Genomic DNA, 15,561 nt, shown 5'->3' with positions numbered 1-15,561 from the left:
TCTATCCTCGGGTGAAAACCTAACCTAACTATCCTTTCCCTTAGTTTCCTCGACAACCATTTTTCAATCTTCGTTCCGCGGAGAATAGGCGAATTTGCTGCGTGTGTGGTCACGCGTGCATACGTGCATACGACAGTCGTGTATACGCCACAGGGAATATGAAAGCGAGAGTCACTCGACTGTTACTCCATCCACGTTCCTCTGAACTTGACCTACTCTTTGTCTCTCGCGGAGCAAACTGTTTCACTCGCGCCTACCACGGAACGTCGTGTCCCTCTTCCACTTCGTCGCTATTCTAGCCGGGGCTCACCTTCGCCGCGAGCAGCCGTTCGAGTTCTACCTATGCCCGACAGGTAGATACATCACGAAATATTCCTGCAGCTGGCCTGAACCGGGTCAAGTTCGTTTCTAGATCGGATTCCACGGACGCGGAACTGATAACGAAACTCTCTCCCTCTTCGCGCTCCTCTTATCTTTTTTTTTATCTTTCTTTTCTTTTTCTTGCTTCGATTCAATTGTTTCTTTCGTGGAGAACTCTTTGAAAACTTTAAAATATTACGAACATTTTAAACTATGATGAATAAAATTGTGGACAAGATTCATATCGATTCTTTCTTATTTTTCATTTATTTGATAAAAAATAATATTCTATATAGTTCTTCCCTCTGTTATGAATGTTCTTTTCCTTAATTCGTAATTTCAGTCAAAATCACTTGTAGTGTCTTTCCTTCTTCCACGTTCTCTTTTTACTTCTCAAATTTTGGACACGTTTACTTGTTACTTTAAAATTGTTATCACAAGATTTAAGTCGGAGCGATGAATTTGATTGAGATAAAACGAGTCGTTAGTAATATATTACAATTAGATTGATATTTGTTTTCGTATCTCGCGTACACGGCTGTGTGCGTTCGAACGAGGGTTTTCGGAGTTCAGTGTTAACTATTAGAAGGACGGCTAAATATTTGAGCGGTTGTAATTTTAGCTCGTGGCATTGCTTGCTCGTATATACACGTGGTGAGGTCGAAAGCCCTGTTTCTAGACGCGGAGTCAGTGACATTGTGAGGTCGACGAAAACGAAATTTAGTTCGGTGCACTTGAAGTGGAAGCGACCTTCATAGCCTCCGTAGTCTAATCCTGTACGTATGCATATTCAATCATCATTTATTCTCCACTAGTGGAATTTTTATTTCGATTCTACAAATATCCAAATAACGAGAAAGAATCAAATTTTACAATATTTTTCAATATAAGCGCAAAGATATTACTCTGTACGATTCCGTTTCTTTTTTTATTTATTAAAACAAACTTGAACAAATAATTGATTTCATTTTAACTCTTTGTGTCGATTGCGGCCATTTTTTTCGAATCAGAGAAAATTTCATTTTCCTTTAACATTATTCGATTCGGTTCGATCGAAATACGCGCGAAGGGATGAGAGAGAATCTTGGCTGTTCCGATAGAAATGGTGTTAAAACGTCATCGAAGACCCGTGACGAGAATCGAATTGTATAGAAGTCGAAATTCTGCGAGGCCTCGACCAGAGACTATCAATGGAGTGCGCGGAATGTTGCGAATCGGATTACAATCGGCATAGGAAGCGGAGGATACAATTCGGCCGACCAATCATTGGTCGATTCACAGGAAGAAAATGAAATTTCATTTATGTTGATTGCCAAACGATATCGCAACGAATCCTATCGTGTCAGATATATTTTTCCACATATCTTTCAATGTCTCAAATTACTCTGTTGATTTAAATATGCGCAAATCGTTGATAATTCGAATAACAATGAAATTTGTAAAAAAGGGGAAAAAAGGTTGGAGAAATTTTTTGAATATTTGTTATCGAAAAGTAATAATTTGAAAATAAATAATAAATAAAAATAAAAATGTAAAAATACAGCGTGATTTGTTTTATATTTTTCCGCAGATATTAATTTTTCTATATGGTATACCGGTAGAAAATAAATATAAAATATTGACAGTGAAAACAAGAAAGACAAAAAAGACAAAAATATTGAAAAAAGCACGTTAAGGAAATAAATCAAGTTATTGTTCATCAAAAATGAAAAAAAAAAGACATCATTTATTAAAACGTAAAATATTAAAAAAATGTATTAAAAAGATAAAATTTGCAATTGTGGATATTATAATTTTCATTGTCAACAAGTCGGGGAACTGTTCCCTGTATCGGCGTCGTTCTTCGTGAAACGAGTTGCAGTGTCATATGCACGAAATGTCCCATGCGACAGCGTGACTGGTGACGAATCATTGCATACGAATGATAACGTGACATTGCTGCATCGACGTGATTACGACTTCGATATGTTGTCGGAATAAACTGGCAACCTGGTTTAAACGCGACCTAGTCCTCCTGCCCTGAAAAGGTGTTTGTATCATTGTTGTCTGTGGCGTGTTATCAGCACGAAAGCCAATAGCGAGCCGAGACCGTGGAAGCGTGTACTTAATCCATCACGCGCAATGTATTTCCCGATTATATTGTCGGCCAATTTATTACACCTTTTAGATACGTGTGTATACAGATACGCATGTAGAAAGCTTTCGAATGTAATCTCTGTTAAACGAATAACTAATGCGGAATATTGCTGTAATTTGTTCGAACGTCCCTTTTCGAGATAATTGAAATTAATTTTCATATTATATCGTCAAAATTTTCGCGTTTATTATAAATCGTTTAATTTTGTGCTTAAATAAAATTCATCATTATCGTGGAAAAGAAAGATTTTATTTAAACATTAAATTATTTACACCGAATTCTTCAATTTTTAATACTTCTTTGACAAAAATTTTCTGAATTTAAAAATAAATCTGTGTATAAGATAATTTTTTAATAAATTAATATGAGATCTCGTTCTAGAAAGATCGGGGGGATTCAATAATCGATTGAATTGGAATCCGTCACAGGATGAAATTTACGAATGATATACCACATTCACTAGCGATTCCTCCTTCCCATACGTTCTGTTCATCTTTGACTTTCACTTTCCTAGCCTATCCACGTCCGTTAGATTCCAGGGGGCAAAGAATTTTGTCGTGGCTGTCCTGGTCGCCAGTTGTACGAACGTGTCGCGCGCGGATTGAAGAAACGGATATCGAAACGGGGGGCGAACTATCTCCTTGGCACGAACTCGAAAGGAATTCATTCACGCTTGCTGGTCTCCATCGAATCGTGCTATTCCGTCAATTCGAAAGGGAAGTCTCTTTGTGCGGGGCTTCATTGTTCGGTCGTCGAACGCGTCCAAGTGTCGAAGTGGTCGCCGTCTCGGCCGTGTTACGTGCTATCAGTTATACAATACCTATGTAAGGAAAGTTGTGAAACTTTGTCGGGATAACTTTAACGAGAAACAAATAAATAAATCAGAAGAGATTGGATTTCGAGTCCGGAGAGATACAGAATTTCGAACTCGTCTCCGTTGTAAAGATTTATATCGTTTTCTTTGCGAGATCTTATTCCATGGAATGAAATCTTCTTCGATGTTAATTTATCTTCGTTCTTTTTTTTCTTCCTCATCGTTTATTCGATATCTATTTACATGTTGAATTACTTATAAATGAACTTTTGAAAGAAAGAAACGGAATACCCTGAATCAATCTGTCAAGGAATGTGGCATCTATCTATGCGAATTAAAAGGGAAGAGACCGAAGAGGTTTATTTCGAATCTTTCATCAGATACGAAGTTCTCTTTGAAGGAAATTGTAGGCAAGATTGGAGTCGATCGAGATGGTCGGATTGGATACACCCTCACCGACGATTGATTCTTCTTCTACTTACGGAGCACATTATCCAAATATCCGAAATCGATGCTGTCTTCGGTGAGTTATGTTATTAGACCCGAGGCTATGAAATGTATCTGCCGTTTGCGACCGATGGATCAGAAGGGTCAGATCTATTGTTATCGTTTGAATATTCCTGGTTCAAAGGTCGGGACTCCGAGGGGAGAGCAGAGAAATTTGGAGGTTCACTGGATTCGCTCTGTAATATAAATTTCTTCAAGAGGTGTGGTTCATCCATGAGATGTTTAAAATTTATGAAGGTAAAAAAAGAAAGGAATTTTCAATCTTGGGCGTTGCTCGTTTCATCTTTTCACGATCGAAGTCGGGTTGGTATAAAAAAGATCTACGATTCTACGATTTGAGATAAATTTACATTCTTTCTCGTAAAATCCTTCTCTGATCTTTTTATATTCTCTCTGTTATATAATTTTTAATATCCTCAGATCGACATTATTAGAATTATTACAAGACGAGGAATCACTGTTGTTCGAATCGAATTCTTTGAGATCATCAAAAAATATTATTCGAAAATTCAAACATCTTCCAATAATAATTCTCTTCCATATCACGCGAGAACGAAACGATTGAAAATCGTCGCGTTTCCGGGCAGCGAATTGCGAATCGCACCTTTTCAAACGGTGACACGCAGCTGTATCGAAAGTAATAGTTGCGCGGTTTAGTTACCGTCATCGCTCGGCTATGACGTTTATCGCGACTGAATAAAGCACCAACACATAGTCCTCGCTGATTCATGGATATCGACACGCAACCACGTCGAGATTTTTTTCGTTTCTGCATCGCGTTTACCATCGCTACGCCGGAAAATCGAATCGAAATTAAACGAACACTGCGCAACGGTTAGGACAGGGTGCCGACACATGCTCTGTTCCATTTATTTTTTTTTCCTCTCTCCTTTTTTTTCCACTCTTTTTCACTCTTTTTCTCATCGTTTTTTTTATTCACTTTGTCCCATTCACCCTTCCGGTTGTTCGTCCGCTTTTTTCTTTCGTTCGTCTTTCTTTCCCCATTTGGATCTTGTCCACCATTTTCACCAGCGTATTTTCACGCCTTCCATTACCATCGTTTTCCACCAATTTTATTCGACGACTCGTGTATTTACGAGTAATAATGGCTGCGAGTTCTCCCTTCGCTAATAGATAAGGATAAATAGCAGATGAGAGTAACGGAAAACAACTGTACAACATTCAATTAATTTTTTATTCGATTCGTACGTTTAAAGCACGAATATTTTCGCATTGAATAAGATCGAAATGTCGTTAAAAATCACGCATACAATCTAATTATTCTACGATTTATTTAAGAATTATGATTTGATTACAATTTGATCATTGATTGATTCTCACAATTTCTTAAGAAAGCGTAAGATAACACGATGATTTTTGAATAATATCTTATCTAGGTATTCCTAAACGATAAAATAACATTAATAATGCTGATACTCTTGCCCTTCTTCTTCACCTTTTTATATTTTAATAATTAGCATAAAACTCTTTCCTGATTCGTATCGCAATAAAAAAACCCAGCTTCAAATATCTTTCAACGAAATTTTAGGTGTAAAGCAACGAATTATTTGGAAATTTTCCGAGCACCTGGCACGAACGATCTTCTACAATTGTCCTCTGTTCCATGGAGAAATCATTCTCTTCGCACCATTCGAGCAAATTGGTAAAGTTTCACGGTTTTAACTTACCGTACCGAGATCGCCAGGATACAATTTGGTATCCTCTGTTCCGTTTCCACCTTTCCTTTCATCCTGCCCACCCAATTTGGAAACTATTTCTTCGAAAGACAACCGAACTAGCTAAGCAGATCCTTCGCGGATTCCAGAACACGGAAAATGGACGAATTAACATTAAAAAAAACCATTGATTTATTTTTAAATAATCCTTTTTTATTTTTTAATCTTTGTTCGCTTCTCTTCCTTCACGAATATCCGACGAGTATTCGTCTCTCTTTGCGAAGACGCGAACGATCGGATAACGCGTGGGCCGGAAACTGGTTACACGATGGCTGCTAGTACGCGAAGAATAGAGATTTCCCTGATTAGAGGGGCTGATCGAGCTTCCTCGGGAATGAGGGTTAATGAATACGTTTGTAATCGTAACTGGTAGGAAACGAGCAGTTTGCGCGACGTGAATGCTCAGCAGGATGGTCGCACGAGCAATCCAAGAAATTTCGACGAGAAATCTTGAGTTATAAAAAAATTATTCAACGTAGATGTGATACGTGGGAACGATAAAATACAAGTGATGAGAAAAAGTATATTTGTAAATTCAAACAGGAATTTATAATATATATAATTCATATTTTTCAAAAAGTATTATTAGCTTGTATTTTTTCGTGAGATTAAGTATATGCTATTTTAGAAATACTTGACCCCATTTTTTTTTATTATTTGTTTATCCGTGTTATGAGATTAATTGAGTAAAGTCGAATAGAAAAATTTTGGGATTTAATAAATTTTTCGTGAAATATTTGGACAAAGATATGAGATTTGATTTAGATTAATGCAATTGATGATATATAGATAGTTTCCGAAAAAATGTCCCTGTTTACTTTTTTTTAAAAGAAGTTAAATGTTCCGTAAATGTTTAATCTCGTTCGTTTTTTTTTAGTGTTGGCTTATTTGTGCAACGTATTTATTAAGAGATGAGAGAAATTTAGTCAGCTGATGTAATTGAGGTCTTTCTTATAAAAGGTGTGGCGGGCTTAAAACAACAATGAATCCGAAACACAATTAACTTTTTCCTACCCGGTTCTCTTTCCAGTTAGCGAAAACAAATTTTCTTGATATTCGAAATCGACGAAATTTTTCTACTTTCAACTTATCAGAATTTTACCACCATGTAGATATTAATGAATCGAATAAATTAACTCTCAATTTATAATTTAACTAAACTCGATTGATAAAAGATTTTCCGATAGAAAAATGCCGGTAAAAAGCGTAAGCATCTTTTTTCCTTCTTACGTTCAAATGTCCGCCATACTGCGAATAGCTACCCTCATTCTTTTTACTTAGCGTCGCGAGCTCTCATTTCGCGAGCGAAATTAACAAATTTATAAACGCTCCCAAACAAAATCTCTAAACGAAGAATCCTCCGTTTTACGATATCGTAAAACTTACAAACTTTCCCTCAATTAAATTCTCTCGTTCCCGAGAATCATAATGATCTCTTCCGGACATCGACTCAGTCTTGAAAAAAATTGCAACTACTTAAACGTTCGAAATCATTTCGTACATATATATATCCCAAATATATTTTATTAATCGTTCCAAGACCACGACGATTGTATCATTTGACGATGGGACGGATTTCGCGGATATCGGATTCATAGATTTCGAAGGAAGTCGGGCTTCAGGCGTCCCTGATAAGTCTATCTTCGACGGATTTCTCCGATGGCCAGGTCCCAGGGGAGATGAGAAAATAAATAAATGACGAGCGATTCCCACGAGTCTCGAGAGTCGGCAAGAAGGAGCAGTTTCGGTGTAGATAGGGCGAGAATTATGGTTCCTCACGGGGGTTGTGATGAAGAGAGCAGGGGTGCGCGGGGCAATTTTAAGCCCTCCTCTCGGTTTCTGGCCTTACAACTTCGTAATTTTTACCCTCGGAGAAGTTAAGAGTAATTTACTGGGCTCCGCGTAGGCGTTATTCGGCTCCCCCGCCCTTCCGTGTCCGCCCCACTTCTGCCCCCCCCCGTGAAATAGGTACACCCAAGATCCCAGGCCCTTGTTAATTGTCTGCCACGAACTTGATTTTCCCGCGAAACTGCGAACCGGCAGTCTTGAGATAAATGTTGGTTAATATTGTTACGAAAATAGGTAGTTAGTTCTTTTCGGACCCGTGGAGAGACATCCCCGGGGATCTTAATCCCTCCTAACTGAGTTGAATCGTTTTTTCTTTGTTTGGCGATAATAATGGGTAAAGAAGCTAGAAACGAGGCGGTGAGAACGAGTTCCTCTTGTTCGAACGATGATAAAGAGTGGCAGTAAAAGGCGAGAAGTAGGAAAAGACACGCTTTTTTAATATATCCTTTTTTAATATCGAAGAATTTATCGCGTTTCAAACGTTGGCTCAACAAGTGATTGATTATTTCCGATAAAAAAACTCACTTGTTGCAAATCGATCTGAGCGTTTTACATTTACAAATCGAGATTCCCTTTCTTCAAAATTGTTTTCGTTAAACCGAATAAAATATAGTCTTCTTAAAATACAATGTAAGAGGATGCAATGCAAGATAGTTAATGGTGTATAATAGCGAAAGAATTTATTTGTAATTTATTTGCAAAGAGAATTCATGGTAAACTTTAAAATCGATGTAAAATCGTGAAGTGTTTGCAAAAGCAGTTGGACACGAATTAAATACCTTTCTGTTCCCTGTTTTCTCCCGTTTACTTAGAAACTTCCACCTCATTCAATTCCCCTGTCAGCATACAGGCGCAACTCGCAGCGAGTAAAGGTACTTGCAAGATAGTCGATCACGAGCAATTCGAGATATTGCCGGATAGTGTGTACGTGTCCGAGAATGCTGCACAGATCTGTGTGTATCCCGGTGGAGGAAACGGAAGGGCCGGCATGCATCGAATCCCGGTAGCATTATTTAGCCGGGAAAAGTGTTGCCAGCGCCATTAATCCGATTGGACGAACCTTCACCCTTAGGCCTTAGGGATCCATTATGTATTAGGTGGATCGACTTGCAAGATTAAAGCTGGAAATGTGCCGCTTCAACACCGAAAATCCTCAACATAATTTTACCCGGCAGAGATTTTAATCCCTCGAGAAAATACGAAATCTCGACTTACACGTGTCGATTTTATAGATTTATATATATCGATATATGTATATTTCGAGACGATAATTTGTTGGGAATTTTTATTCATTTTCCATTTCGATAAGTGTTATATTTTTTGAACACTCGTTTTCGAGTTATTCATATAGTTTATTTATCGATGACATCGTGTAGTTGTAGGATAGTGGAATATTTACAAGGATTGAAATATTAAAAAAAGCGAGACTGCGTTTAAAATTAAGTTTCTTCCTTTTTATAGATTATTTAATTCAAGTCTAGGAATGATATAACAGTTAGATTATTCTTCTCTTTTGAAGTTGCGCTTCTCCGGTTTCTATTTGCTCCTTAAAAAGTTGATATTTCGTGGATACGCGAGGGTGGGAAGCTGTTTCGTGGATATTTCACGAGGCAAATGCCATGACTTATTTTACGGGACGAAAGAAAGAAGCAGACGAATTTCCGAGGAGTCGACGTTCTTTCTTTTCTACTGCTTCCCTGTTGAAACCTTGTCGGTTAAAGCAAAGAAATACCACGCTTTCTTGCGCAACCACCTCTTTTCCAGGTTTTCTTTTCTATTAGCATGATTGCAACTTTATATCGAGTTTTCTCGTAACTCTACGATATTATTTCTTTCTTTTCTCATAAATTTCAATTAATTTTATTCGACAACAATTATTATTGACGATCATTTTAAATATATTCATACATATATATATATAGACAAATATAAAACGTTAAAAATATATAATAATAATTTAAAAATTTTTTAATTTTCTCATTAAACGATATTGCGTATTCAACGAAAAATTTAAAAATTATTGAAATAACGAAAAATCGTACGATCCTCAAAATCGATCTCGTCGACAAGAACTAAGATGATGATCGAAAAGATAGACAGGAAGAAAACCGCTTGGTTTCTTTGCCAAAGTAATTTGTCTACTTTACGTTCCTTTTCCGTTTACTCATCACGAACTTTTGCCGAAAAACTGATTTTTTTACCAGTAGAAATATTAACAACTAGGAAAAAAACTCTTCTGTAACTTTTGTATTAGAAACTTTACTTAAATTAAACTTTATTTATTATTAAACTTTACTAAAATTACTAAAATATTCTTAAAAGTAAGAAATTTAGAGGAAGGGGATTTAATGACACAGATGGGAATAATCAGATCAACACATATATATTGTAAATATCATTTATTGGACTTTTAGGCGTCATGGGATACAACGATTACATCACGTTGCTTATTTATAACACCTAAGCAATTGGATAAAAAAGAAAACAAAAAAATGAACTACAGGGAGGTGATTTTCATATTTCGTTCGGACAAAAAATTCGAAAATGAAGAAATCGGGTCGAACATCGGATAATTTTTCGTTCTCGCTTCTATATAAAATGTAATAATGCCGACTTCCGTGCGGATTAGGCGTGAACGGATGAACGAAGCTAAACGCATCGCAGCCGGCATGCGTTGACAAAAATTAGGAACCACTGCGCTTACAAAAATTGTACGCAACAACATCATTTTTTTTTTCCTTCTTCCTTCCTTCTTCTTGTTTCTTTCGGAGGAACTGGAAACGATCGAAACGAGATTACTATTCAGACTTCTTATCTAGCAATCGTGGAGAGATGAAAAAACGAATAATCACGAAGAACAACGATGTTAGATCATGTTCATTTTTTTGCTCCTCAATTTTTTCCTTTCTTATTTTTTTTTTTTCCGTCGCAATACAGGTCAAAAACAGTTTAAATTCACGAACGTTCGTTCGGGATAAAGAGAAATTTCGTATTTTTATTCATCGTTAATATATCCTCGTTGGAATAATTCTCGTCCGAATCAAAATCGTCATCATCGTCGTCGTTATTATCGTCACACATTTTTCACGGCCACTCTCAATTGAAAACTAACCATCGATCGGCACACGACATCCAGGGGGAAGGCGAACGAGAACTTATGGCTAAATAAAACTTTATAAAAATATATCAACGAATAATAAATATATCTCTAACAGCGTCACTGTATAATTCGTCATGCATAGCCCTCGGTGTATCGATAGCCTATGCATTTACAATCACTATATACACGCTATTTTTTTTTCTTTTTGTTTTTAATGCTACTTACCTAAAATAATATACAACAATGTACCGTTTTTCCCTTAATGTATCTAGTTTTGTTTTTTTTACGGAATATTTTTTTTTGTTTCGTTTCTTGCGTTTTAATTTTATTTCGTTATTTTCGTTTTCTTAATCGTACACGTAACCTCTAGTTAATCCCATATTCCCTTTCCTTTCCTTTTGTTATAACGTCGAATTATTCTCTTTGGTTCGTGTTTATATTCTATAACAATTACGCGGGAACGAACAGTCTTCGTTTACCGCTCGACTCGTTCGGTTCGACATTCAGCCGTCGACGTTCTCTGCGAATCCGAATGTAAAAATTGGTCTCTTATTCAACGCGTGTACATATACTTTTTTTAAATTCTTACTTTTTCTCTCTTTTTTTTTATTTTCGCATGCCGCATTCGATCTCCTTACAAATAAACTATTTATACAAATATTTACACGTGCCTCCGTTACGCGTAACATCCGTACAATATTTCTTCTTTCTTTTTTTTTTCTTTTCTTTTTTTATCACGCTTAATCGAGAAAATCGTTGCGAGAAACGGTTTTTTTTACAATCAAAAATCTCGTAATGATTTACAAAGTTTTTATACGCGATAATCGGTATCATCGATAATTTCGACCGCGCTGTTTCTCTCGTTTAAGGAAAGAGAGAAAGGCATTAATTGTATCGTAGTTCGACGGGTTCGACTCGTGGATTTCGAAGTCTCGTTTTTCTTTTCCTTTTATCTCTTTTCAATAATAAAAAAGGAGACGAGAAAGGGGAAAAAAAGAATGGAAAATAAATCTACAATAAACAATCCTCGTTACGAATCGATTCCATCTATTCTACCAAGTCATTTATCTTCTAGAAAATCCTATGACAAGAATATCGAAACGAAAACTACGCAACGGAGAAGTGGAAAGAGAAAGAAAGAGAGAAAGGAAAAGAAAGAACGAGAGAATCTAGCAACGAGATTCATGATTAAGGAACGTCGAGGCCGGATTATCGTCGTCGCCGGAAGCTCTGCATCGTTCATCGACAACGACAGTGTCGATAAAAGGCTTTCTCTCGTTTAAGCGCGCTCACCCTTTTCGATACATAATAAACAGGGTTTTCTCGTTGCATCGTCATCGAGTTTCACCTCGCGTCAAGAACACGAAACATTCTTTCGAAACTATTCTTACCGAAACGATTATCTCTTTCTCCATTCGCGTCCTTTTTCTTTTTTTCCTTTTTTTTTTCCTCCTCCCCTGCCCCTCCCCTCTTTTTCTGCAATTTATATATTTTATATTTACAATCGTCGCGGAAAATACTGACGGAACTCCGACTTCCTTCCCCCTTTATTTCTCATCCATTGAACAGGGAAGCTGACTTCTCAAATTCGATCCGCTTCCTTTGGCTGTTCACAAAGCAACATTTTCGACGTCGTCTCACCACGATCCCTCAGCGACGATGCTCCTGCAGGATGACCAGGGCCAAACACATCGATAGGTAAGTGAGACTCGCTGACCGGAAGTGAGCGTGACTGTACTCGGAGGCTCGCGTCACGTTCAACAAAACGGAAGCATCCGAGATCCCTTCCGACGAGCGTACCAACACCCACCATTCCCCGGCATGAGACCATTGAATCGTGTCGAAGCTCAGCACCGTTCTGTAACAGGACTCCGTGCCACCATCCTGAAAGGCAAACAACGAGGGACCGTTAATGAATTCAATACCAGTGGTTCAGGGGAGTTTGTCAAGTATTCGTGACCCGATTCGACGATCCAAAGAGTTCGCTAGGCGGCCGATTATAAGGGATAATTTATCTGGAAAGGAGTTCGAAGGGATTGTTACCGTTGGCGCAAGTTTTAGAGAGGAGAGTCGATTGGAGAATGGGTCAAGGATAGTTTGAATTTTCCACTTCTTTTCTTTTCTTTTTTTTTTTTTTTTCTCTTCAGGAAAATCTAAGTTTGTTCTTTGGCGAGGAAAGGCGAGAAGGGAGTTCGAGAAGGAAAGAAATTTTTGTATAATTAACGTTTTATATGCGTATATTATATTTGAAGATTATTTTCAATATTCGATTAGGATTATATAGAATATATTTAATATTAAAAATAAACATTAATATATTTTTACATATGAAAAATATAAATGTGAATCGAAACGTGATTTTTAAATTCGCAAAAATTACGATTAAATTGAAACGAAATCAATTTCATCGAACACGGAAGATAAATTAAAATAGGAACAGATTTCTTTTGTAAAAGGATGCGATATTTAAACGACAGTTTCGTTCGATTCCCCGATCGTTTTTATCGAACTCATTAACTCGGGGACTCGATAACGTCGATTCACTATTCCTTATCTATCGCAATTCTGCTTAGCTTCTTACGATTAAACTTTTGCGTGGAACTTTCGCGGCAAACTGAAAACTTCCTACATCCCCCTCCGCGTTCTCTTGGTTCAATTGCACGTATCGCTTCCGATTTTCTCCTTCTTTTTCCTTCTTCTCTCAAAGTTACATTTCCTTCCTTCTCGAGGAACAATCTCTCTTTTTACAATCCCTCGGGTTTTTTATATTCCAATCGATAAAATCGGGTACATTAAATCCAGCACGGTTGAAAATTATCGACACGAAATAATTGATAAAAACATAGGAAGGAATGAGATAATATCCGAGAATGTCAATTGCAGTGTGGTGGAAAAAAAAAGAAAGCGTGTTTCGTCGAGTTCAGGACAACGTGTTATTACGAGCTCCATTATTACGTATTACACGATGCAACTGACGCGCTTATTAAACGCCTTTTTTTGTATTATTCAGTCATGGTTAATTACTCTGATTATCTTTGCACGCGTTTAATTAACGAGAAACAGGTCGCCGATCGGATAAAGTAGAAAGGAAAAATTTCTGTTGTTATTCAAAGGGTGGAATAATTTATGCACGGAAAAGACGATAGATTCTCGAATTAATTTTAAACTTGGAAAATAAAATTAAATCGGGGAGTTACGCGTTGAATCGGTCGAAAAAAAGGTATAATTACATCCGATGTTCCTTTTATCAGTTTCCGTCCCCTTCGTTTGGTAAATACGACCAAGAGGGAAATACGTTTACGTAATTGAATCCGATTCCACTCGTCCCGGTGATAACTTCTCCCGCAATTCGAGACAGACGTTATTCTTAGTCTCGCGAATTTTTCGCGTGCAACCAGTCGCAGTTTCTTGCTCCATTTAACTTCGTATTTCATCCTCGCCCCTTCTCGTCGGTTTCCACTACGAACCGACCTTCTCCTCGTCTTCTCCTTCCCTTGTCGCCTTCCTCGTTAACTTCCTCCCTCCGTCTTTTTCTTTCTCGACCAGCCCACGTGTACTTCCTTGTTCCGCGTGATTTACGTTCCCCTCTTTTGTCAAATTTGCATTCGCCCGGTGATAAATTAGATACCTCGAGGTGTTTCGCGTTGAATCTCGAGAGAATCTTGAGATTTCTAATTCTACACTCGTGCAAGTATACATTTGTACAAATTAAAAATATTTATTAATACAACTTGTTCGTAAAATTTCACTTCACTCAAGATTATCGTTCGACACTTTTATTTCTCCTATTAATTTTTCCTTGTGTAAATGTTTTATATGCTTAAATATAGAGAGCAATCCTTTTGTTCCACTCCATTCGTCGAAAACTTCTTTCCCTCTTGTCTTGTTTGACGAACAACAAACACAGGCCAGGAATGGTGTCGCATCACCATTGGTTCCTGCCTTATTGTTAGTCAACGTCTTCTAGAGTTTTCCTCTTTGTTCCTCCGATTGTCGAGTATGTGCAAACACATCGAGATGTCGTCCTCTCTGCATCGTGGCGTGTGCCCGTCGAGAGGCGTCGATCCATAAATTTCGGCGAAACTTTCGCCCCCCCTACCCTCAACTTAAAGGGAAATTTCCATGGTATTCGTCGAAAGCATGACTGATAGTAGTTAGTACCAGTGATTTATTCCTATCTCTATCTATCCATCTATCTCTGTATTCTGTCCCGTGCTCTATATCCTTTGTTATCTGGGGCTGAAGTAGCGGGTAATTAATTCGTGGAATTGCAGCTCCTCGAACGAGGGTTGCGGAGGGATTGGACTGTAGGGGTGGAATAGGACGAAAATCCAGACCGGGTGCACGTGTTGCGGCGAACGTAGTTATTTTGACCCAGATTCTGTTTTGAATGCCTCGTACTACGTCGATACCGTCTACCAAATATTCCGCAAACTTCCGCCCAACCAAAAATTAATAAGCTTCCCCCGGAGCCGGACCGGGGACGCTATGTAATCGTGCTCGAAGAAACGAAGAAATTTCGTATCTCTTGGATCTCCATCTCTCTTGAATAAATCGTTAATGAAACACGTTGATGAAATTTTTGATGTATAAATTGATTTTCTCCGACAAATTGAATCATTTTATGGAATTGGCGCAACACGAGATGATTCTTGAGATTGGTTTATATAATGGTTCGATAAAATTACGAAAACGATAATAACTAATGAACACAGAACAGGTGTAGAGTTCATCGTTTCACAGATAATTCAAATATTATAAGAGGGAAACAAGTTTTCCAATTTTCAAATCATCATTTGTTTTCCAAGAGGCAAGCTGTGACTAATCTTTCTCGAAGGAAACGATATTCCCGTTGAATGGGACGATTGTTCGAGAGTAGACGAAGATTTTCGTCGTGCATGTTTCAAGCTCGGAAACGGAATAATGTAAAGGAACAAGCGAAACGGTAGGAAAGCTTAAACGCCTTAAAGGAAAATTACTTTCTCTTTCTCTTTCCTCCCCCGCCTCTCTATCTGTCTCTCTAATGAATGATCCATCGCGATGAAATCCGTAATTTCCC

At 37.6% G+C, this 15,561-nt stretch overlaps 1 protein-coding gene across 2 annotated transcripts in view; it reads right to left on the bottom strand.

Annotated features, from left to right (window-relative positions):
* Positions 1 to 9,784: 9,784 nt before the first annotated feature.
* The window catches only part of tei (irregular chiasm C-roughest protein teiresias), a 310,935-nt gene continuing 305,158 nt past the window's right edge, over positions 9,785 to 15,561 (bottom strand). For both annotated transcript variants that reach the window (XM_086912166.1, XM_086912165.1), the window contains one exon: positions 9,785 to 12,386. In XM_086912166.1, the coding sequence (XP_086768292.1) occupies positions 12,153 to 12,386 (234 nt within the window). In that variant the 3' untranslated portion in view covers positions 9,785 to 12,152. The remainder of the gene's footprint in view (positions 12,387 to 15,561) is intronic.

Source organism: Apis florea, unplaced genomic scaffold (assembly GCF_048593485.1).
Source record: "Apis florea isolate Af1SG1 unplaced genomic scaffold, ASM4859348v1 contig_3367_pilon, whole genome shotgun sequence".
NCBI classification, from domain to species: Eukaryota; Metazoa; Arthropoda; class Insecta; order Hymenoptera; family Apidae; genus Apis; species Apis florea.
The sequence above is the reverse complement of the archived record's forward strand: the minus strand, read 5'-3'. Positions and strand labels throughout refer to the sequence as shown.